Here is a 23,065-nt window from a genome sequence, read left to right as displayed (position 1 = left end):
CCTTTTGTAAAATCTCCAAATGTCATGACAGTAATTTGTACCTAACAGCACCACATTTCCTACCCAATTTAAACCTTTATTCACTTGGATTCTACAGCTGCTATTGACTAAAATATGCTTTTTGATGAAAATGGAATAGAAAAAAACCCCCTACTTTATGAGATTTTCATATACGAAACTCACTATCTGCAGTGTACAGGAATTGGCTTGCATCCCTTTAAATAATATGTGAACCCTCTCGGGTATGTCTACACTACATCAGGGACTGAGCCTCCCAGCCTGAGTAACAAACTTATGCTAGTGCTCTGAAAATAGCTGTGTAGATGGGGCTTTGACACTGGGGCTTGGGCTCTCAAGGCCCCACCTCCTGGCCCCCAGGCTTGAGGGCCCAAGCTCCAGCCCGAATTGCAATGTCAAAGCTCTGTCTACACAGCTATTTTTAGCACGCTAGCATGAGTGCCACCATCGCAAATCTATGGCTTAGGCTGGGAAGCTCGCTTCCAGGTGCAGTATAGACATACCCCTAAGGACCCTCATGGTCTTATTTTTTTCCTAAGGATAATGAAGTCTGTGCAGTTTTCCTCATGTTTTGATATCCCATGTTTCCCCGTACTTTGTGAACTCATTCAAATTCAGAGATATAAAGATGACTGAATTTACATAAAAACTCTGGCTTCACAGTACTAGGAACAGCATTCATATTTTACAATATATAACAGGACAGAGTCTGAGAGCACCGTGCAAAGAACTTAATTCTCATATTTGTGATAAAAGTAGATAATATAATGAAGAATGCCAAGTACCTCATTTTCTCCTTTTGCTTTGAAACACTGCTGAAATCAGTACACATCCTTTCCTTGGGACTTTTGGGTGATTTCCAATATTTTACAGTTTGGAGATATCTGAGTTTAGAGGTGACAGATGAACTCCTGATCCGTGTCCATTTAGACCACTGCTCTAGGGGACAGTCTTCAAAAGGAGTCTGTTGCATCACTGAACATCCCTGTTACCTGACCATTGGAGTGGGACTGACACTAGCCTCACAGGAGGCCTGCCTGGTTCCCACTAGCAGAGGAGAGCAAGAAATTAAAAAGGGGGAATATGTAGCCTGAGAGGCAAGAATAGGCTAATGGGCTATTATCCACACTAAAGTATACATTCTATACACTGAGTAGACCACAATACCCGAAGATACCAAACAAAGACTAAAGAAAAGCAGAAAAAAAACCCCTCTATAACTATTCTTATTAAAACCAACGAAAATATCCATAGGTCAAACTGTAGATCTGTGATATCAAAGATTAAAGTAGTCAAATTATAGAAACACTGAAAGCAGCTGCAGGAAACACACTCCACAAATAACTTCAGAAGTCATTGAAATGTTTCCTGGTACAGGATTGCACCCTGCATTCTTTTCACAAAATAAATGTAATCAGTGTTATACATGAAGCATCAAATTTGCAAAGCAGTCTCACCCTGATCTCTGTAAATTGCATGCACAGTTTCATAAACACACAGCAAATCACTTTTTATCTAAATGATTTGTGCATACAAAATTGAGGACAGAAATTTAGAGACCTTTTCCTATTTATAGAAAACAACAGGGAACACTAAAAGGAAATTGAATGAGTAATAAACAAAGGTAAATGCAAAGAATAAGTCCAACAGGGTTCCCAAATTGTAACTCCTCATTTCCATGGATGGGGATATTATCCTATACATTTATTCCAGGCAGGGAATCAACCTATACATTCCAGTTCTAATACATTTTTCACTGCTATGAGCTATACACATTCTAATAAATATAGATACAATTTCTAAGGCCCAGATTTAGGAAAACATTCCTGTTCTCTACAGCACTTAAGCACATTTGTAACTTGAAGTCAATGAGACTTAACAACATGCTTAAAAAGAAAAAGAGAACTTGTGGCACCTTAGAGACTAACAAATTTATTTGAGCATAAGCTTTCGTGAGCTACAGCTCACTTCATCGGATGCATGCCTAAAGTTATACATGCACTTATGTGCTTTTCTGAAGCAGGGCCTAATTGCATACAAGGGAACTTTTCATTAATAAAAACAAAAAATTGTTTAGCACCATCCTTTTGAATGTCTATCCAAACTGGGCTGACCCTCCAAGCATTTTGATGCTCTGCCATTCCCAACAGTGAAAATGGCATTGTTAAATTTATGTGACACAGAAGAACTCAACTAATTTCAACAACAGACATGACTTCCAGTTTATTCTAACAAAATGTATTTGTTTCACTGACAAGTTTTGTTATACTTGAAACTTATCAAAACATCCAAAGCTACTAAGTATTAACAGAAATTTTTTTTGTTAACTTTAACTTAAAGGAAAATTGAAAAGAAGTAACATAGATATTCAAATACACTCTCAGTGCATAAAATCTCTTAAAAAATAAGTGCAAACATAAAATATCACACTGCATATTCGACAAACAAATTTAACACAGCTACATAATCAGCACGCAGCCTCAACCTATTCACCAGAAACTTTTCTAAACCCATATCCCCTTACCTGTGTGCATTTCACATATAAACTGTGAAATCTCACAAAATACACAGATAACAGAACCAATCGCACACCATCCTCAGTTCAGTTGCCTGTTATTACCTAGAGACCCCAATATTTTGCCTTTTCCCCTCGCTATACAGAGCAGAGACGTGATCCTTCCACATCCTACCTACCCACAATGATCAAGGGACGGCAACCTATCACATATTAATCTCCATATACAGTCCAGAAATAACCCCCTTTCCAATGGCACAAAAGACCAAGGTACCCCACCCACCCTTTCTTTACAGAATGAAAAATCTCATTATACCTTCCCTATTCACTCTCCCATTGTTGAGTCAGATACAGATACTTTCCAGATACAGACCATATGCCCATCTTCATCTACATCATTGAACACACACAGGCCACAGATCTCAAAGCTCTTCAGGTATCTGGCTCCCCACCCCACCCCACTGCCTCTCCCTCACCTTCAAGACTGAAGAGTTGCACAATATTCCTGGCTCCTGCTCCTCTCCTTCTAACTGAAGGCTTAGGAAATTTCAGGATCAGGATCACTAGGTGCCCTGACCTCATACTGCCTTGCACAACTTATGGGACATTTCTTACTAATGGGAAAGCTTTGAAATGCCATCAGTTCCTCAGGATCCCTGTCCTGTGAAGTGGAGGGGTGATACACAGGGGTCCCTTTCCTTTATTCAGTATCCCTTAGGCCATGTGGACTTTATAACGTGTGCATCACTATACAAAACAACACCAATTTTTGTAAATAAGTCTTTTAAAAAGTTATTTTAAATAGTGTTAAGTCCTAGATTTTAATGGTATTTTATTATATGTAAAGTCTGAAATTTTACAGTCAAGCTGCCTTTACCTAGAGGGACTTCAAAAAGCAGTTATTTTGTGTGAAATTTTTAAAAGTGCACTTTTAAGCCTCTGTCATCTATTAATGGCTTGACAAATATCCTTCAAACTTAAATAATTTCTACGTACCCTGAAATTAAATCCCCAAACCTCTCCTCGTGTGAAAACCTATAAAGGGAGTGAATATAGGGACTAGAACGGAAACCTGGCTGCAACCTTAACTAGCGAGCTGCTACTGGAGTCTGTCCATAGTAGGGTAATATTTAAGGACCCTCAACTCAAAAACATTGTCATTGTTGTACTTTGGTGAATAAAACCACTGTGTACTTTGGCGTAACGAAAACCATTGCTGCAAACAGAATCATCATCATTACTAGATTAACCACACAAGGCTGGACTAGATCTCCAATCCTGTAGGTCCAAATACACAAGCCTCTAGTACCCGAGATGAAAGAAAACCAATATAAAATATCACAGTGCACTATGAAAGAACCAGTCTGATGTGCCTAATTTTCAACCAGCCACCAGAGGGCAAACTGTTCCAACACACTAGCCATCACAATTAGACACCTAAGTAGTTAATTTTGTCCAAAAATATAATTTTGTTCAAATACAGCTTTCTGCAAGAACTTTTAAGGATATTTAAATATGCAGATATTTGATAGGATAGTAAGAAGTTAGTTTTGAGCCAGAAGGACACAACGGTACGTTAGACAAACTACGTCAAATAACGAGAGTTATTTAATGGCAATAAAACAAACCGCAGCAGCAGCACAGCCAAGTAAAGCTGGCAATTTTCATCCAAACCAACTTTCCTAGCCAAAATCTTTGAGTAGCTAAAAATGACCGTTTATAATGGAACCTGGTTGCAAACTTAAGCCCTGATTCTGCAATTTACACAGGTCTGTGATGCTTGCAGAGACCCACACAACTTCAATGGGGCTCTGCATGAATACAGCAGCCCACCAGGGCATTATAAATTGCAGTACTGGGGCCTTAACTAATAACCGGCTGTTACTGCTCTATAATAAGCCCTCTGTGATTGCAACATCTGTGTCACCTGAAAAATGACCAGCCCACCTCTCTTCATACCTGGGAATGCTATAGAAATACATCAGAAGACGAACAAGCTCTGTACTTGTGGAATGTTCACTTGACCAGATGGTATTTCTTGTGCAGACTTGCACCACTGCTCTGCCACCCCGGTCTCGGCTTCCTAACCAAATAAAACACACAAAGAAAAGCCATTGAAGAAGCATGACTGAGAACGAGTGATTTAGAAGTGTGTGTGTTTGGAAAATGACAATGCAGAAACTCTTAAAAGTGAAAATCGTAGTGATTTTCCATCCCCTGCATTTACCTTATTATACTGATTGTGATCACAAAATTTCTTAATCAGTGTGAAGATCATTCCTACATATTTAAGTTCCTACTGGTGATTTTGATGGGCAAGATCTCTAGCTGGTATAAATTGGCTTGGCTCCATTGAATGGAGTTGTCAATTTATACCATCTGACCCATATATCTTCTAAAAATAACTTTCTGTGGCAATCAATTTATCTTGTCTATCTTTAAGAGATCTGTGCATATTATACTATGCATGTGTGTGTTTATGTTTCATTTATCATCAGGAACATTGTTATCTGTAATAACATACCACATAGAGAAATGACTCCAGACTGCAGTAATTCCTGGTTGATTTCAAGTAATTGGTTTGGTAATCTGTGACAAAGGTCTCCAGCATTTGTAGACAGCAGCTCACTCTCACAATGGAATAGCTCAGGAGATGCATTTGTAATTGTGCTATGCTCACCCTGGAAACTGTTTCTTGAGTCTATTACTGTTGAGTGCTGCAGAAAATCTGGCCAAATGAAAGACAACTGGTTAAAATTTTTGCTTTTCTGTGTATTTGAAAATTGCTCTTTAGGCAGCTTCCTATCAACATGTAAAATTAGCATATATTTGAAAATGAGCATATATAAACAGAACAGAAACCATATATAGATTACATTAAAAATAAATTAAAAGAACATTACAGTTGTAAAGTTAAACTCTCAGAAGTCAGGAAATTCCAGAATGAAGGTTGCCCATCGGACCTGTGCATATGCATGATTCAGTCTAATTATATGAGCAAAAAGAAAAGGAGTACTTGTGGCACCTGAGAGACTAACAGATTTATTTGAGCATAAGCTTTCATGGGCTAAAGCCCACTTCATCAGAGTATTTTCTCCACAGGACGCTGCTACTCTCAGTGCACAAGAATCATTCTGCTCCTCTCCCAGCTTGTTCCTGGCTCCAGTCTGTTCCTATCCTCCCCAGGCTCCTAGGTTTGTTCCCCTTCTGCTCTTATTCCTCACGTCCGGTTCCAGTCTCTGTCCCCACACCCACCACAGCTCCAGCCCCCCTACTATACTCTTCACCCACAAACATTCAAGTCAGGCTATTCCTCCTTCTAGTTCCTCCAGCACTAGTGGCCCCTGGCAGTCATGAGAAGCAATTGCAGGGAAAGTCCCTTGGCTGGAGCATACAAGCTCTGTGGGATGTTGCATGAGCACTCAAATTGAGTAGGAGATGTATGCTCAGTAAGGATGGAATAATCAAAGAATAAAGCTGCTAGCATCTAATAAACTTGCACTGAGCATGTGAGAACTGAGATTTTCAGAGGTTTATAGTTTGGCTAATTTGGAGCAAAATTTCACAGGGATGGCAAAAGGCATATCACTGACATGATGGTGACCACCTCTACCAAATTTCAAGTCACTGCTTTGACACATGGAGGTGCTACAGCTTGTTATAATATTTTATATATACAATATGTTATAATAATTTTGTTAATGAATATGGACAAAACAATGTATTTTGCCTAATTTTGTTCTTGGGAATAGCGAAACTGCGTTAGCTGAAACATCTGGAAAAAAAAATCAGCCTGAGGCAGAAACCCACCATGGGAAATTTCAGCCCAAACAGTTACAATTTGGCAATGTTATAAGCAACCAGAAACAGGGTTTTAAATTGGTGACCCTTCACTATAGGCGTAGCTACCATGTCTGCCTATGCTAAAGCTTGCATATTAAACTGAATGAAAAACACTGGGATTAATGTCATATTAAGTTTGCAAAACAAAGCACCCAGAGGTCTGGAAATTTCAATCTCAACTCTGCTATGTTGTGCTTATGCCTTCAAATATGATCAGGGCTTAATTTGCACCAAGGTTTGCCAGGGCTGAACCCCGAGACCTCTAGGCTTGGCAGTTCATAGCCCTGGCACCTCTGGGCTTGCTGTATCAGTTATGAAAGTAAAAAACTTGCTTGAGCCCCGGCACATAATTGCTTGAGTCCAGGCACCTCCTTCATCACAGATTAAGCACTGAATATGGTCTCTCTTTATATAATTATAAACTATTGTTAATATTATAGAAGCAGTGATAGCAAGTCCATAGCCAAACCTGCATTCAGATTTTTTTTTTAAAACATAGAGCAGGACTAAAGCCCCTGCAATTAACTGCATTTTCCATGTCATTTTTAAAGAAAATATTTACAGACTTATGCAGAGCAAATATTTTTAAATGAACCCTGATTGAAATGGTCCGGAGCATCTTGCTATTTTTGGCTCTCTGTGGCTAAAGAACCTCAATCACCAAGCTTCTCGCACACACATAAATGTAGTTCCTATAACCTCTCACAGATAACATTAAACATTTGAAAAGTGGTAGAACACAAAGTTACTCCCTTAATTCATCATTCCTTTATGTGGCTCCATAAAGAAAAGCCAATGGAAATGGCCAGGATCAACTAATTACTTCTTTCCTCTGAGGGTGCCCAGTCTGCACTGAGGCTGGGATCACTTGCAGGCAAGCTGAGGTTTGTCTTGTCAGCCTAGTTTGGCTGCCATTTTCCACCTAAACATGCCTCTTTCCATTTTACAGTCTTTAACAGCAACAGGGAGCAAGCAGGAGGGAAATTTACAGCCATATTGGGTTGACACACCCCACTTGCATTGCACCTCAGCAGCTGAAGTAATATACTACAGTGATGGGGGGAGGCATATAAATAAATAGAGTACATTAGATAGTAAGGAGACACTGGATCGGATTAACTTCTTCCAGTTTAGTAGGCAGGAGAACCACCCTGATGATGCATATTCTTATGTGTAAATAAATATACACAAATACACAGACAGAAGGGAAAGACGAGAAAAGAAAGATGGAAGAAAAATTCCTTGGATGACATCGCACATTTCAGAGATGTCTGCATCCCACAGTTGCTGTACCTTTGAGTGCTGCTCAAGAAACAGGGAGAGATCAGAGTTTGCTAAATAGGAAAGGAAAATTCAGCTGGAAAATGGCTATTTTCAAACATCTGAAAGACTATTACCAGCAACAGAGAGAAAAAACAGGAGTTAAAAGCTATAAAAATACACTTGATATCCCCCCATGGTACTTTATATTACTAAATGATTATAGATAAAAATCAGTATTTTATGCTGGTGTTGCTAAATAAGCAACACTGAGTTAATTATGGAATAACATTCTTGGCACAATGAAGCAACAAATGGCAGTGGAGTTGACTCAATGCCAAACTGAAGCTGTGGCAAGGCACCTAATCAACTGCAAAGAAGAGGAAGAACTGTATGGTGGCTAGGGCATGGGACTGGGAATTTGGAGACTTGGGTTTTGTTCCTTGACTTTGCCAATGTACTTCACATAACCTTGAAAATTATCCCTGCAATACATAACTGTTATTGTTACTAAAAAAAATAAATCAGAAAATGGCTTTAGCCAAATCAACACAACTATACAAGTGGGACAGTTGCTCAGCTGGTATAAATCATCCTAGCCCTGTTAACATCAATGCAGCCACACGGATTTAGAACAGCTGAAGGACTGGCTCCGTTTAATGTATTTATTTATCTGGAAATGTTCTGAGACATTGGGACTGGCAGATGGCTGCCATGCTCTCTGCAGGATTTGGCAGGGATATTAATGCCAAGGGTGTGTCGTAGCTGAAAAATATGCAATGTGCTTGAACCCTCTAAACTCTCACTAGGTGCTCCATTAGCTGAGAATGTGCAGCACCTTGCAGGATTGGGCCTTGCATTTTCAGAGGAACCACTAATCTGAAAGCAAGGCATGGAATTTAGGTTTATTTTAATGCTTTCTGGGATGTAAATGGTTGAAATTACATTATCTGCTGTTGCTGGTCTATTCCTTCTCTCAGCTGATGGAGAGGAGGCAGAAATCTTCTCTTCCCATAAAACATATTAAAATCACTTTTCTAAGAAAGTTTTAAATCTCTCTCTATCTTTGCATCTGTGCTAAGAAGTCTTCAGGATCTCTGCTGCCCCACCTAGGTTCCACAGCCATGGGGACAAACGCAAACCCTAAGGGAGCCAGACTTAAGAGTCTGCCCTTCCCAAGGCAGAAAGTGTGATTCCACTTCACCAACTGCCATGTATAGCAATTGGAACAGCAGGCCAGGGGAAAATGCAAGGGGAGGCAGTCCTGCCCTGTTATCCTGGGGGAGCAGAGACTATTCCACCTGATTGACAGACAGAGAGTGGATGAGCCATGATTCATGAGGACAGCTCTGTTCAGCCAGAGAATGAAGACAAGGCCACCAGGTCAAAGATAAACTCTCCTCCCCATTAGCAACTAAGGTAGAAAGTAGCAAAAAATCTCCCATGGAACTTCCCAAACTAACTGGAATATCAGATGGAAGAGACCCCATCCTAAACCTGCTCCCTGTGCTGCTGGAGCTACACAAGTTTTGCTACAGCCCTGGAGCATGATCTCCCCATCTCTAGTTGTCATGCAGCTTTGTGGTCCCCCATCTAAACTGGGCGCTAGCACTCAGAGGATAAAGCAACATGATGTAGGGCCAGTTTATGATGTCATCAGAGGCTTGCATGCCCCTTACAGCAACGTAAAGTTAGGTCAAGATTTGGCGTTTTGATACCATTGTCAGTTTTTACAAAACATGACTATATCCTAGCGTGAACCATTAATCCTAGCTATGATGCCATTGATATACGTCACCATGAGTACAAATTTTGTCAAAAACGAAGAGTCCAGTGGCACTTTAAAGACTAACAGATTAGTCTGTTAGTCTTTAAGGTGCTACCAGACTCCTTGTTCTTTTTATGGATACAGACTAACACTGCTACTCCTCTGAGATTTTGTCAGTTCACCTTTGGATATTAATTAAATCAATCAAACTGTTCGCTGAAAGAACGACTGGTGAAACCCAGCAGCCTTATCACTTAAAGACTATAAAAACAATATGGCAGAGTGTTCCCAGTTTCAGTACTTGTGCTCCAAATTATCAAGACATTATTCCACATTATCTTAGGTGCTAAACCACGGCAATACAGAATAAAACAACATCAGCAGATTAACAGAATCTGGCAATCACCAATGGCAAATGCCCTGCTGGAAAGCTGTGAAATCACCTGAGATTTGTCACCACACAAACTGGAAGAGGGGGCGGTGGGGGAGGAGAAGAAATCTCTGTCCAGAAACACCTTTCCAAAAACACCCCAGTGCATAGCTCAATATGCTAATAAAAATTATGTACTACAAAACCCCACTGTCTTGCTCGCCACTGAGCAAAAAAAATATTTAAAGAGGATTCTTGTCTTAGAAATGACCCATCCATTTCTAAATAAATAAATACATACATACAACTTCTGCATTTCCCTTAGACTTGCAAGCATAACCTCTGAACTCTAAATCAGGAAAAAAGAAAACTCTAACTCCCAGAAGCTGAATCTGTGACCCCAGTCACCTCTGCTGCCAATCTTAAAATCAGTTGACCATAACATGACAATTTTTTAAGCAGAACTCCACACTGAAGTCAATAGGAATTTTTACTTAAAAGCTTATGGCATGTTCTGGCCTACTGACTGACATTTTTATATTTTTATTGTGGTTTGATTCTTGTTTGAATGTAGAGTTGATACTGCGATAAATATATTATCTGAAATATAAGAACAAAGAAATGCTGCAGATGAGAAAAGACCACACATTTATGAAGTTTCTCTGTTGTTTAAATGCCATTAAATTACGTGTTTCAGAGTAACAGCCGTGTTAGTCTGTATTCGCAAAAAGAAAAGGAGTACTTGTGGCACCTTAGAGACTAACCAATTTATTTGAGCATGAGCTTTCATGAGCTACAGCTCACTTCATCAATCTTGTAAAAGTCTATCAACAACCATTAAAAATATGTTGCATGTTATTTGTACTTCAATACCATGTTTGTTGTAACTAGCCACACACTTTCCCTTATTTGAAAAACGGGCTCAGATAACTTAGTTTTGGAGGGCTAAGGTTACTTTGGGATAATGACTGTCTCATTAGAAAGGTGGTATTCATGGTGCTCTCAGGACTGCATTTCACAGCTATTTAACATTTACTTCTCCATTGACAATTTGCATTTAAAGGTAGTTGATTTTTTTTTGGTACTGATCCAAATCACATGGAAAATAACTCGAGTTGTTTTTAATGTATAAAATATAAAGTATAGAGGAGAAAGTCCAGACCTTCACTACATGCCCAGCATCTATGCTTTTGGTAACGTCTGTAAAATGCCAATTGACTCCAAAGACATTACATGGGATTAACTGAGAGCAGAATTTCATGTGTGTTTCAAGAAGGTTTTTGTTGATCTCTGATCAATTTTTTTAAAAGCAGAATATACAAAGCATTCTGAAAAGTGTATCTTAAAGCAATGGAAATAAAATAAATTTACTTAAAGTATTAAAACAGTAGTAAAATAGATGTGAAATAATAAAACATTGATGATGTCATTACTATTTGTGCTTTAAATCTGAGCTCAGAAAGCAGAAAAAAAAAGTAGTTTTATGTACAAAGTTTATATATGTTGGTGCAGGCAAGCTAAAGATATTATAAAAAATAGAATCCATGTTGTAGTTTGGCTTTTACCTTCAACCTCTTTTTTGCATTTGTTGCTTTTCACCGTAATGAATAAATGACCATTGGAGTCCAACTTCCCCAGTCTTAACGCATGTCCATTTAAGAGCTTCTTAGGGTTTGCACTTGCTGAACTATCTGAAAACAACCTTGGACTATGATCCTTGCAACGCGAACTCTTATGTGACCTATCTAAAGACCGAGACCTTCTCGGTCCAGCCCTGCAATCTGCTATTGAGAAAGTTTCATGAGGTACAAGCAGTTTTTCTGAGGCCTGTGAACAATCTTCAGGCCTTATGACCTCTCTTGTTTCCTCCTTTGGTGCAAGTCTATCAGCAAGAGAATCTTCCCTCTCAATCTGTTTATCACAAGATTTGCTCTCAGAGATTCTCAAGTCATCATTCACTTCATATGAGTCCACTGTCTGGTCTGAAGACTCCTCTTCTGCAATTGACTCCTCTGAGCTGGAACCAAGATTCATTGGATTTTGCAAAGCTTCCATGTATGACTTTCTAAACAAGCGCCTTGTCTCAAAATATGAAGAATCCCTGAGTTGTCGTCTTCTTGGACAAGGACTGCTCAAATCTGTGCTGAAAGTTATGCTTTTGATGCTGTTCTTTTTCTCCATTATGGGAGATAATGCTCCACCTTTTAATACTTCAGGTGTCATTTCAGGCTCAGTGGCCTGTGGTAAAGCCCTCTCCATCATGCTGGGGCAGTCCTTAGTCAACGTGCTGAGATTTACGTACTCTCCTTTGCTCTCCTCAGCTGGGGTTCCAGAGAATTCTAATTCTGCCCTACTTTCTGCAGTATGAAGTGGACTATACACTTCACTCCCTTGGTTTCCATGATTATCAGTAAGTGTTGCTTCTATGACTGTAGAGCCAGTATCATTGGAAGTGGAACTGTCACGTGAACTATTGCTCTCCATGGTCTGTGTCATTGTTTTCACATCAGTATTATTACTGATTAACCGGTCGAGGAGAGGGCTACTGGAATAATTATGCAGGATTGTTTCAGCTGTAGGGACAAAAATAGGATTCACTATATTCTTCCAAGGTGTTCTATATACAGCTGGGCCAGTGGTAAGTAAGCAGCTTTGCAAGGGAACACTCCCCCTTTCACAATTTACATTTTCCAAAAATTCTGCTGTAAAAACACATCCATACATGGTTTCAGGTACAATAACGTCTTCCATTCCTTGTCCATGTCGGGAGAGGCATTTTAAAACTAGTTTTGCTGACTGCTTCCCAGCCGGAAGAATTTGTAAGTAGAAATCGCCTGGTTTCAGACGGACTCTGTGAAGAGATGCTAACTGTACTACTACTTTTTCATGGATGCACAGTGGCCAGCCTTCATGGTAGAAAATAAGACCAGTGTATTTAGCCTGTAAGGAAAAGAGAAAGCAAAATGTCTGAGGAAAAAAATCTTTATCTTGGAAGACAGCATTTTGTTACAAATATAAAACAGTGGGGTCAAATTCTGCACTGACTACTCCATCATTGAGCTCCATGCAATTAGACAGGGCTATAAAAGGTTTGTATAACAAACATAACACAGTTTAAATAGTGTCTCTTAAGATAAGGGGTATCAATATTATGCCTCTTCCCACTAGAATAAGCTACTAGTTTACTGTTACATTGTATCTTGCAGCCTAATTACATTAATAGAACTGATAATAGTTTCAGGAAAAGGTAGGTCTCTTGGGTATAGAAAAAAGGGTAGCAATAGGCCACACACAGGCACGCAGATAGGAGCCATTAGGAGCAAGCTTAAGATAAGCCAGAAAGATAAAAATGGCAGCAAAAGTAAAGGAATGGTAAACTCTTCCCTTTTAACCTAACATTTAGAGTCACCATTGCTCTGGGCATTCTCACAGCCAATGAGAAGCAAAACGTGGACAATACTGCCCATGATGTTTAATAAAACATTTTTCAATGCACACAAACTACAAATTTCCCACGCCGGTATTTAAAATAGTACCAGATAAATACTAGCTGGTGGGTGACAGGAAAATGAGGGAGGGGCATCAGTGAGATCCAGGGTAACATTCTGGTAAGAAGTCCAGGTCCCACTCTGTCTACAGTTGCGGGTAAGGGGGAGGGTGCTGACCCTGGACTCTGCTTAGGGAATTTATTTTTCATACTAACCCCTGGTTTGCAGGTGTCTGAAATCTGAAGCCCCTCGCTCTGACAGCTTAAAGGGAGTTATTTCTCTTCCCCCACTTCCCCATTCCAGAGTCTTCAGGCAGTTGGGGCAAAAGTATGTCCATTTCTTCCTCTAACCAGTGACCTGGATGCTGCTGGGGTGTGAGTGGGATGTCTCTGCTACTGTACCCACTTCCCATCCTCCTGGCTGCGGTGAAGGGAGTGGAGAGATGTCTTTACTATTAAACCCTTCCTCCAGCTTCCTGACTGTTGCAATGGGGGAGGTTTTTCACTATTGAGATTGTCTTCCCCTATAAAGAACTTCAGTACCTGCCTCTGATGCTACTAGAAGTTTCCCCAAAAAGCAACAGAGTGAAAATGCAGTATTTCCAACCCCAGGAATTCAAAATCTTAACACAGGCCCACAAAAATTACAATATTTTAAATATATTGGGGGGGGGGGTATTTTTGAGCACTTAGGGGTAATATTTTCTACTTTTTGTCTGCAACTATCAGGGCTAGAAACTTACCTTCAGAAAAAAAGCCAAGATATTCTCATATTCACATGACTGTAGGAGCTGGGGCTTTAAGTAAAATATCAACTATCACAAAACTCATGATAAAACTGTGGAAGTTGGTAACACTAAAATTGACGTGATTCTTTTCAGCATCACTGCCCAAAAGACTGTCACATGGGCAAAGCTAGGAATAGCAGCAGAGGTACTGGAGTTTTCTCGGCAGACTCAGAAAGACAGCACAGCACTGGGTCACTTTTGGAAGGTTTTGTTTTACAGCCATCAAGAATTAAATTTAAAAAAAATGTAACAATAAAAGCTTAAGTTTTGCAGAAATTGATAGTGTCTTAAGACCTGTAGGGACAATTTTCTGCTCCTTGCTAGGGAAAAGTTTTTCAAGCTTTGTGCTAACATCAACTATATTTTTTTGCACTTGAAATCAAACTTGTTCTGATTCTGAGCAACTTGCAGGAAGTTTTAGAATAATAGAATCACGCATTGAAAAAAAAATAGAAGGAAAACCAGAGAGTAAGGAAGCAGGAAGGATTTGGGGCTTTGGCATTGAAAGGGGGAGCATACCCTCTCTTTCCCACCTCCTTGGGGAATAGGGTCTTCTCTCCTTCTTCTTTGAACTTGTGTCTGTAGGTCCCACCCAATGATTTTCTGACCATGTCCCATGGAATGCTGAGCGTCCCACATGGTGGCTCTCTTTCCCACCTGGTTGGGTACACTCCCCAGTTTCCTTAAGAGGTTCTCCCTACTGAGCCTCATAAATCAACATGTTTTCTTGGAACTAAACACTGAGTTTGCAAAGGGAGTAAAGCACTGATCAGTTCATTCATCGGCTATGCAGAGCACTGCACAATGTCTGCACGCTATTAGGCTAAGCAGAGAAATGCATGAAAAAGTGGCCTTTCCTTTCTGGGGATGTGTGAGGAGCATAAAAAGAATAAACCTGTGATTTCACAGATAATTGGTGAAGATGGAGAAGTATCAAAGTAACCAAAACAAGGAGGGTCTCCAAGAAATATGTCCATGACACCTTTATATTGAGGGTGGGGTGGGGGCAGAGTAGGGAGAAGAACCTGAAGTTCACTTTACACAAAAATTCATTGTTTGTAGTTAAGTTCCAAATATTAGGAGAGCAAGGTACTTGCTTGAAACACCCTGTTTGCTTGCCAGGAATGGAATATTTTGGTCTCTAGTTTCCATTCACTCTGCACAATCTCTCTTTGCCTATATATCTCTAAAGACAAATGACTCTTGCCATTTGGAATCACCATTTATTTTCATATATGCCCAAACTGCCTCAAACATTCTTTTAGATTTAAGACTTATTCAACTAATGCCACAGTAACAGCAAATACATTAAAAAAACTCCAGCAATAAGGGTACAAGAGTGAAGGATATGCACATTCCCTTCCCCTTACTAAAAAAAGCTAATAGTACAGGAACAAAATATCGAGACTGAATGTTAGGTCAGGCAAAAATGCACCTGCTGCAGAATCCTCCTACATCTGGGACTAATACAACATAAAACTGACAGGGTCAAAACATGCAGGCAGAATGCAAAGAAAGATTTAAGGACTGTAGCAGCTGTAAATAAAGAAATTGATACAAACTGTACTGTCTGACAGATAAGGAAAGTTCTGCATGTTTCAAGAAAAGTTATTTTAAAATAAAATAAAAATAATCCCACCCGACACAATCTTGCTTCTTTCTATTCAGTGTCTGTTAAACTCCTTATTAGTGGTCACTAATGCTAGCATATACAGGACACTGTTTAGCTCATAAGAGATATATTTTAGTGACATTATGGGGAGGGTGAATTCTTCTGAGAGGATCTATATATGGAGGGGAGCTCCCCATTCTCACTAGCAGGGTGGTGACAGCTGATTCCTTGGTACCATCACCCCATATCACAGATCCTAGGCAGATTGCAGGTTAGGGGTGCATAGCCCCACCATCTCGGCGTAAATCTACTACGAAGTTAATGCAGTGTCTGGTTCTGCAGGGTGGGGGGTAACCCCTGCCCTCCTCAATGGTACCATGTGAGGAAGACTCCACAAAAGGAACCTCACAGTTTCCCTCCCACCGTTGCCTCATCCTATTGTGCTTTCATGGTGTTATGTGTTTTTGCCCCCCATCCCCCAAGAAAGGAACAATTTCTCCCTTCCCCGTGCCAGTAGTTCTTTCACACAATTGTCAGAATATACATTCAGTTGGGGGGAGAGAGGGGGAGAAGATAATTCACTCGAATAAAAATAAGAAGCAGCCCTCACCATTTTTTTCCTCCCTCTATTTATTTCCCAGCTTTTATTCTAATCTAATTAGTCACTCTTCATGGCAAACACAATTACAGCTTATTTCTTTTAGCATTCTGTAATAGTAAACTCAGTGTTTAAAATTCACAGTAACAGATGAAAATTACAAACAGCTTTAACTGTTTGGAGGGAAGGCTTTGAGACCACAGGTCTGGCTCTTAATGATCAGTAATGTTACATAGCTTATGATGAAAAGATTTCATTTTAAAGCAAAAAAAGCATACTTGTGTAACTAGAAAGATGAAAAGAAAAACAGTCACAGAGACTACTGTTATTTACATGTCACAACAACAAAACAAAAGGTTTGTCAAGACCTTACTGTAACATTCCTATTCTATACATCTACTCATTTTGACAATTACTTCATTATTTTTGGAAAAAACGAAGCTGAAATTTGCAGTTTTATCCCTAACACCATACAGTTTTTAACCATTCAACATTCACTTGCAGAAAAAAAAGTCTTTTCCCAGCTCCTTGGCTAATGACATTTTAAACAAATTGCTGAATTCTGCAGAGGCCATGGAAGGTGATGAGAAGTTCAGAAGGAAGCCAGCCATCCAGAACTGGGTTTAAAAACAGTTAAGAAAAAGGATTTTCAACCACTTCCAGACTGACAATGAGATGTGCTGGTCCAGTGGGCATAAGAGGAAAGAAAAAGCCGAGGCTGGGAACCTTGGAAAGCAGCTTTCAATTGTTCGTGCAGCCAGCTTCACAAGCTCTCTGAAAAACAGTCTATCTTGATACCAAAGAAACTCTATTCCCTAAAAATCCATCTAAAGAATGACCTTAATAGATTGCCTGCTACTAAACATGGTAATGGCTGTTTCTCTAGGCATAACTCATACTTAAACTCCCCCAAAAAGATATTGTAGTGTTACTGAGGAAATGTAGTACTACTTCATATGCAGAATTCTCTCGTAGAAACAGAGTGTCAAGCAGCAGAAAAGGAATGACTCTTTCTCCAAGAAACAAAGAAGCAGCCCCACACAAAATTATACTGCAGCCATAACAATCACCACAAAAATACGTCTGGCACAAGAAGACCAACTGGAAAGCGACTAGGTGAAATCCTGGCCACTTGAAATCATTCAGGGTCATTTGTACAACGTGTATCAGTCCACTCTAGAGAGGTGGAAATTCTAGTAAACACTACCATGTTGTGCACTAACTGGCCTGCGTGGTCCCTCCTGGTGCACACTAAAAGTTCCCTAGTGAAAGTTAATGTAGTCTCACATCATTAACGTGCACAAGGAAATGTTTAGTGCACTCCAGCAGAGTCCGCATGGGCCAGTTAGTGCACAACACGCAAGTGTGCACTAGAAGTTACACTCTTCTAAGGCAGACTAATGCACCATGCAGACAAGCCCTTACTTCAGGGAACCAGAATGTCACTCATTCACTCTAACAGCAAATCATTATGTAAAAAAACATTTTTAAATGATATATTACATATAAGACAAATATTAAAATGATGCAAATGTTTCAAATACAATGCAAACATCTCTTGGACTTCTTTGCTAGTTTAATATGTTAGAAGAAACCACAGGACCTTCATACAGGGAAAAGCATCAGATTATGTGTGGTCAATAGAAAATTAAATGAGGTCACTTTAAAGAATTATTATCCATACCATGACCAGATGATATCTGGAATACTGTAGCAGGTTCAATCTGGTTTTCCCACACTGGATCTTAAAAATGGGTATTGGCAAGTGGAAGTGGATCCAAAGGACAGGGAAAAGACTGCTTTCATAGCAGATAAGGCCCAGGGTAATTTAAAGTGATGCTTTTTGCTTGTGCAATGCACCAGCCACACTGAAAAGTGTACTGCACAGCGTGCCACTCTTAGTCTGTTTGTTATATCTATATGATAGCTGGGTGCATGCTAAAACCTTTGAACAATAATTGATACATTTACAAATGGTCTGTGATAAGCTTAATGCTGCCAAACTGAAACTGAACCCAAGGAAACATGAATTGTTTCAAAAAAGAGGTAATTTATCTTGGGCACACAAACAGCAAAGGGGGAATTTCTGCTGACAAAGAAAACAGAGGCTATGCAGAACTGACCAACTCCCCAGACACTCACACTTGGAGATGCCAACAAAAAAAAGTTGCGAACCATTCCTATAAGCTACAAAACATGCAGCAGATTAAATCTGAGACCGTAATACTTTGGCACAGGTTTTTCCCATCTCCTGTACCACTGGTTCTCAAAGCCAGTCTGCCACTTGTTCAGGGAAAGCCAGCACGTCCCTTGGCCTGCGCCGCTTCCCGCAGCCCCCATTGGCCTGGAGCGGTGAACTGCGGCCAGTGGGAGCCGCGATCGGCCGAACCTGCGGACGCGGCAGGAAAACAAACCAGTCCAGCCCCCAGGGGCTTTCCCTGAATAAGTGGCGGACCGGCTTTGAGAACCACTGTCCTATATCATATTTCATCTTAAAACTACAAACTGTCACCCGGTGACCACAAAGTTTTCACTACCATATTCTGAGACACCTTTCTAGGTGCCAAATGATTTTCCAGTCACACACTATTTTTATATCAGGATCCTCTCTCTGGGAAGCTTTAGTTGCTCTGAACTCTGTTTCTACCATCCCAGACGCATTGTTCCAGTGGATGAACCAGGAACATTTTGGCAAATTATGGGAAGAGAGGAGACAGCCATCTCCTCCTCAGCATACTCCCCCGAGCAACCAATTCCTTGCAATCCTGGTTGGGGCAGCATTTGCAATTAACTGCCCAGGAAAGCCATCTGGACAAGGCATCAGCATTACCATGCTCATGTCCAGGCCTGTGTGAGACTGAAATCCTAGCACTGCAGTTTTTCCAACCACCTGGCAAATTGCCCTCAGGATTCCTGAATCTAAAGAATTATTGCAGGAAAACATGGTCTGTCCTGACCACAAACTTCCTCCCATAAAAATACTGGTGAAAGTGTTCTATGGATGTAGCCATTGCCAGGAGTCCCTTTTGGGTGGTGCAATAACTTCTCTCCGGAAAAGACTTTTGCAGTAATAAGCCACCACCTTAAGTTCTTTGGGCTCCTATGTCAATACTGACCCCAAACCATAAGAGCTAGCATCTGTGACCAATATGAAAAGGGGTTTTGAAACACAGATAGGCCAAGACAGACGCAGTCACCAGAGCTTTTTTTCAACTCTGAAAATGCTACTTCACACTCTGCTAACCACTGAAATGGTTTCCCTTTCTCACCCAACCTATGCAATGGTCTTACTATATTGGCAAACCCACAAATAAGGCTTCAGCAATAGGAGCAGAGTCCTACATCTGTGAAGGATTGGGCAAAGGACACTCACCCCGACCATTAGGCCATGTCCCAATACACTTCCCTCCTCTCTCCACTTCTCTCTCGCTCGCTGAGCTGTCCTTGGTGTCTGTTTTTTCTTCTCTCATTTCCACCCCCATTTTATTTTTGCTTTTATTTGTTATTCTAATTTAGATGTTTTTATTTTTTGTCACCATAGAATTTGTCCCTAAAGCCTGAATTTGGTTGATAAATGAAGAATAGCTTGCTTTCCTGGCACAATAAAAATAATTAAATTATAATAATAATCCTTATGATCACTTTAACTAGTTTTTAAATATTAAATTCAGATGCATCTAAAAACCTGTGCATAGTTATAAAGACCAGGCATGCTTCTGAGTAACAGGATGATTTAGTTGCTACATTAATAAGCACTCTATAAATCAATGAAGCAAACAATTAAATAAAATACAGGTGGTGGCATTTTTGTCAACAGAGTAATAAAATATTTTGCTCAGAGAAAAAATAATGAATAGTTTGTAGATGCAAAGCACCTGTCCAGACCTGAAAGAGAGAAAGATCCCCTGGGCCTGCCTGCTATCTGCCTCAGTAACCACAAATCTAATGACTTAATCAGTAAGCTCATCTACCAAGGTACTGGACAACCACAAAGGCGGTCTATTGCTCCAGGAAAGAGATTTCTATTATACAATGGAAGTGTTCATAGCCTAAGAGTCTTTGATAACATTAAATCAGACATAAAATGCCTCAACCTACAATATAAGTAATGTCTGAAATCATACACACAAGGGCGAGTTGTAGTGGCATTACAATTATATGGCAGTTCCTCAACGAGTGTACTGGTACCAATTAAAGTTTAGTACTATCTAGCTCTCACATTGTGCTTTTAATCAGTAGATCTCAAAATGCTTTACAAAAGAGGATAGTATCATTATCCCCATCTTACAGATGAGGAAATTTGAGGCACAGAAAGTTCATGTAACTTCAGCTGGGAATAGAACCTAGGTCCCCTAAGTTCAAGTCCCTTGCTCTATCCACTAGGCCACATAATTACTTCAGTACAACTTTGACAAATGCAGGTTTTGTTACAAACTCAGAATTTGTGTCAGGTGCGCTAAAGGGGTCACTGAGGCTGATGAACCTTTTGACCAAACTTGGGCAGAGTTTGGAGTGAACCTCAACAGATCTATGGTTTTGGGTGGAAGCCATTAAAAATCCAGTGGTTTTGCCTGGTTTCATTTGGACACCAGGAAAAACTTGTCAGGGCATCAGCTAGTTTTTGCTTTTGTTTGAACCTAAAACTTAAAAGTGAAGCAGAACAGCCGGAGAGCCACATGAAGCAAAACCAAAAACTAAGTTGGCACGAGTTTTGGGAGTTAAAAGTGCACAGTTCTAGTAGAAATGTCTTATTTCCCAGAGACCACACTGAAAACCTAGCTCTTATTTTGCTTGATCACTTGTTCTCCCATAAGACACTTATAATTTGCTTTTACAATCCACTGTTTAAGCATTTGATCCTGTTTGGTGCCTTTCTGCATAGACTGTACCTCCCTTTGACAATTACCTGAGTGTTACACTTTGGAAATACTTGCATATATTTTGTCTTGCCAATAGAAATGATTAAGTTTGAATTTATTTAGGTTTGGCAATTTTCAGCTACTAATAAGTAAGTTAAACGCTGATTACTATACAGCTGCATCTATTTAAATTTTAAACAAACAGTAAAGCAAATGTCTCTGGACTAAAACGCTTTACTTTTCACCCCAATTCCTTCATACTGTGTTCTGGTTAATTCAGCAACAATCTGACATCTCCTGCCACACAGAGATCAGTTACTGGAGTTGCACGTATGGGCACATTTGTCTTGTGTACGAACAAATCAGTAGTGCTGTAAACCATCATTTGAAAAGTAATGTTTTTCTGTATTCTCTCTCCCTCCCTGTCCTCCCCCCTATGCAACAATGTGTTTAAAAATTCCACAGAGGCACTGAATTCGAGAACCCATGAAGATATAGAAGGGCTAATTGATAGGTTCATAGATCACTCTGTCCCACAGTGGCACAGGCAGAAGCAGGGCGGAGGAGCCAGGCAACTCCACCAGATTGTCTTTGTGGAATTTCCTAGTGATTAATGCCTCAGGTAAGAGGGTTCTGAGGAGTGCAGAGCAGGTAGGGAGCACAGCCTAGTATTCATGGAAAGAGACGCTCTAGCCTAGAGACAGAGGTCTATACACAAAAGGCACTCCACAGCAGCTGCAGAGAGGATCCAGAGGGAGTTAGTATTGTTACCATCAGGTTTTGGTTTGGGTTAGCTCAAAGTGATGTTGTGTGGAGTGGCTGGTCTTCCTCTCCACATCTTCCTATATCCAGCAGGAGCACTTTCACAGGATGGTGGTTTCCCTGGAGCTGTACCTTCACCCTTCCAAAGCCCCTTGTGGCATTCCCTCTCTTTGTGGCACCAGAGGAAAAGCTCTAGACTACCAAACTTTGAGATGGAAAACACCTATTGGGTTATTTAACTCACTGTCCAGGGAGGGGCTAATCCAGGTCTGTTATCTACAGTATCTTCTACAGTGCTTTGTCCAGACTGGCTTTAAATGACTCTAGATTCTCCTGTCTCTAATTTGTTTTGTTGATTTCATGATATTCAGAAAAGTTCATTTTTCTTGCATCTATTTAGGCTATGGAGATTATGTTGTTTTTAAACTGCCAGTGGAAGCAATGGTAGGTTCAGCTTCCCAGCCAGGTAACTGGAAGTTATCAGCAAAAAAGGAAACAAGGGTGAGAAGGGTGAGAATTTGTGGGTTGAAACCTCTGTCATTAAGGCAATGAATAACTGCATGCAGTACATAGCATATGCTATGGCAAGAAAACTGTCCATTGTGTGACTACAACGAAATAGTCATTAAACCCCTTATTCTGAGTACTGCTGAGATTCTATATTTTGGACAAATGCTGGATTATAAATCCTTCAGTGCCTTGTAAATTACAGCCTGAGGACTGTAAATCTTCACATCATTTCCTGAATAGTTGCATTCCTGAGAAACTTCCAGTTCACAAGTATAAATATGGGCAAAAATTTCCCTCCCTCTCACACCGCCCTCATCTCCACAACCTGATCCTCCTCCCACTGAAGTCAGTTGAAATACTAACTTCAATGAAATCAGGATTGGGACCTGAAAACTTTAATGAGGCTGTTGTGACTTGCATAGTTCTAGCAAAAAGCAGAGACTCCGAATTCTGAATTAGTGTTTTTGCATTCAAAAGAGGTTGTAAGTTAACATGACTGATTATCCTTAATTGTTTTAATAATCACCTCAGCTATTGTCTATCAGGCAAAGTCCCTCTTCATTATATCAATTCCATTTAACCATGAGATACGGAATCCAAACACTTCGATGGTTTGTCTCTGGCAGTGCTCATGTTATCATTTACTCACTCCAAATATAAATACCTCACTGATGT

At 40.1% G+C, this 23,065-nt stretch overlaps 1 protein-coding gene across 3 annotated transcripts in view; it reads right to left on the bottom strand.

Annotated features, from left to right (window-relative positions):
* The window catches only part of PLEKHG4B (pleckstrin homology and RhoGEF domain containing G4B), a 200,406-nt gene that overhangs the window by 68,798 nt on the left and 108,543 nt on the right, over positions 1-23,065 (bottom strand). For all 3 annotated transcript variants that reach the window (XM_073332598.1, XM_073332600.1, XM_073332599.1), the window contains 3 exons: positions 11,340-12,714; positions 5,058-5,261; positions 4,493-4,616 (listed from right to left, as the gene is read on the bottom strand). In XM_073332598.1, the coding sequence (XP_073188699.1) occupies positions 4,493-4,616; positions 5,058-5,261; positions 11,340-12,714 (1,703 nt within the window). The remainder of the gene's footprint in view (positions 1-4,492; positions 4,617-5,057; positions 5,262-11,339; positions 12,715-23,065) is intronic.

This window comes from Lepidochelys kempii, chromosome 2 (genome assembly GCF_965140285.1).
Source record: "Lepidochelys kempii isolate rLepKem1 chromosome 2, rLepKem1.hap1, whole genome shotgun sequence".
NCBI lineage: Eukaryota > Metazoa > Chordata > Testudines > Cheloniidae > Lepidochelys > Lepidochelys kempii.
The sequence above is the reverse complement of the archived record's forward strand: the minus strand, read 5'-3'. Positions and strand labels throughout refer to the sequence as shown.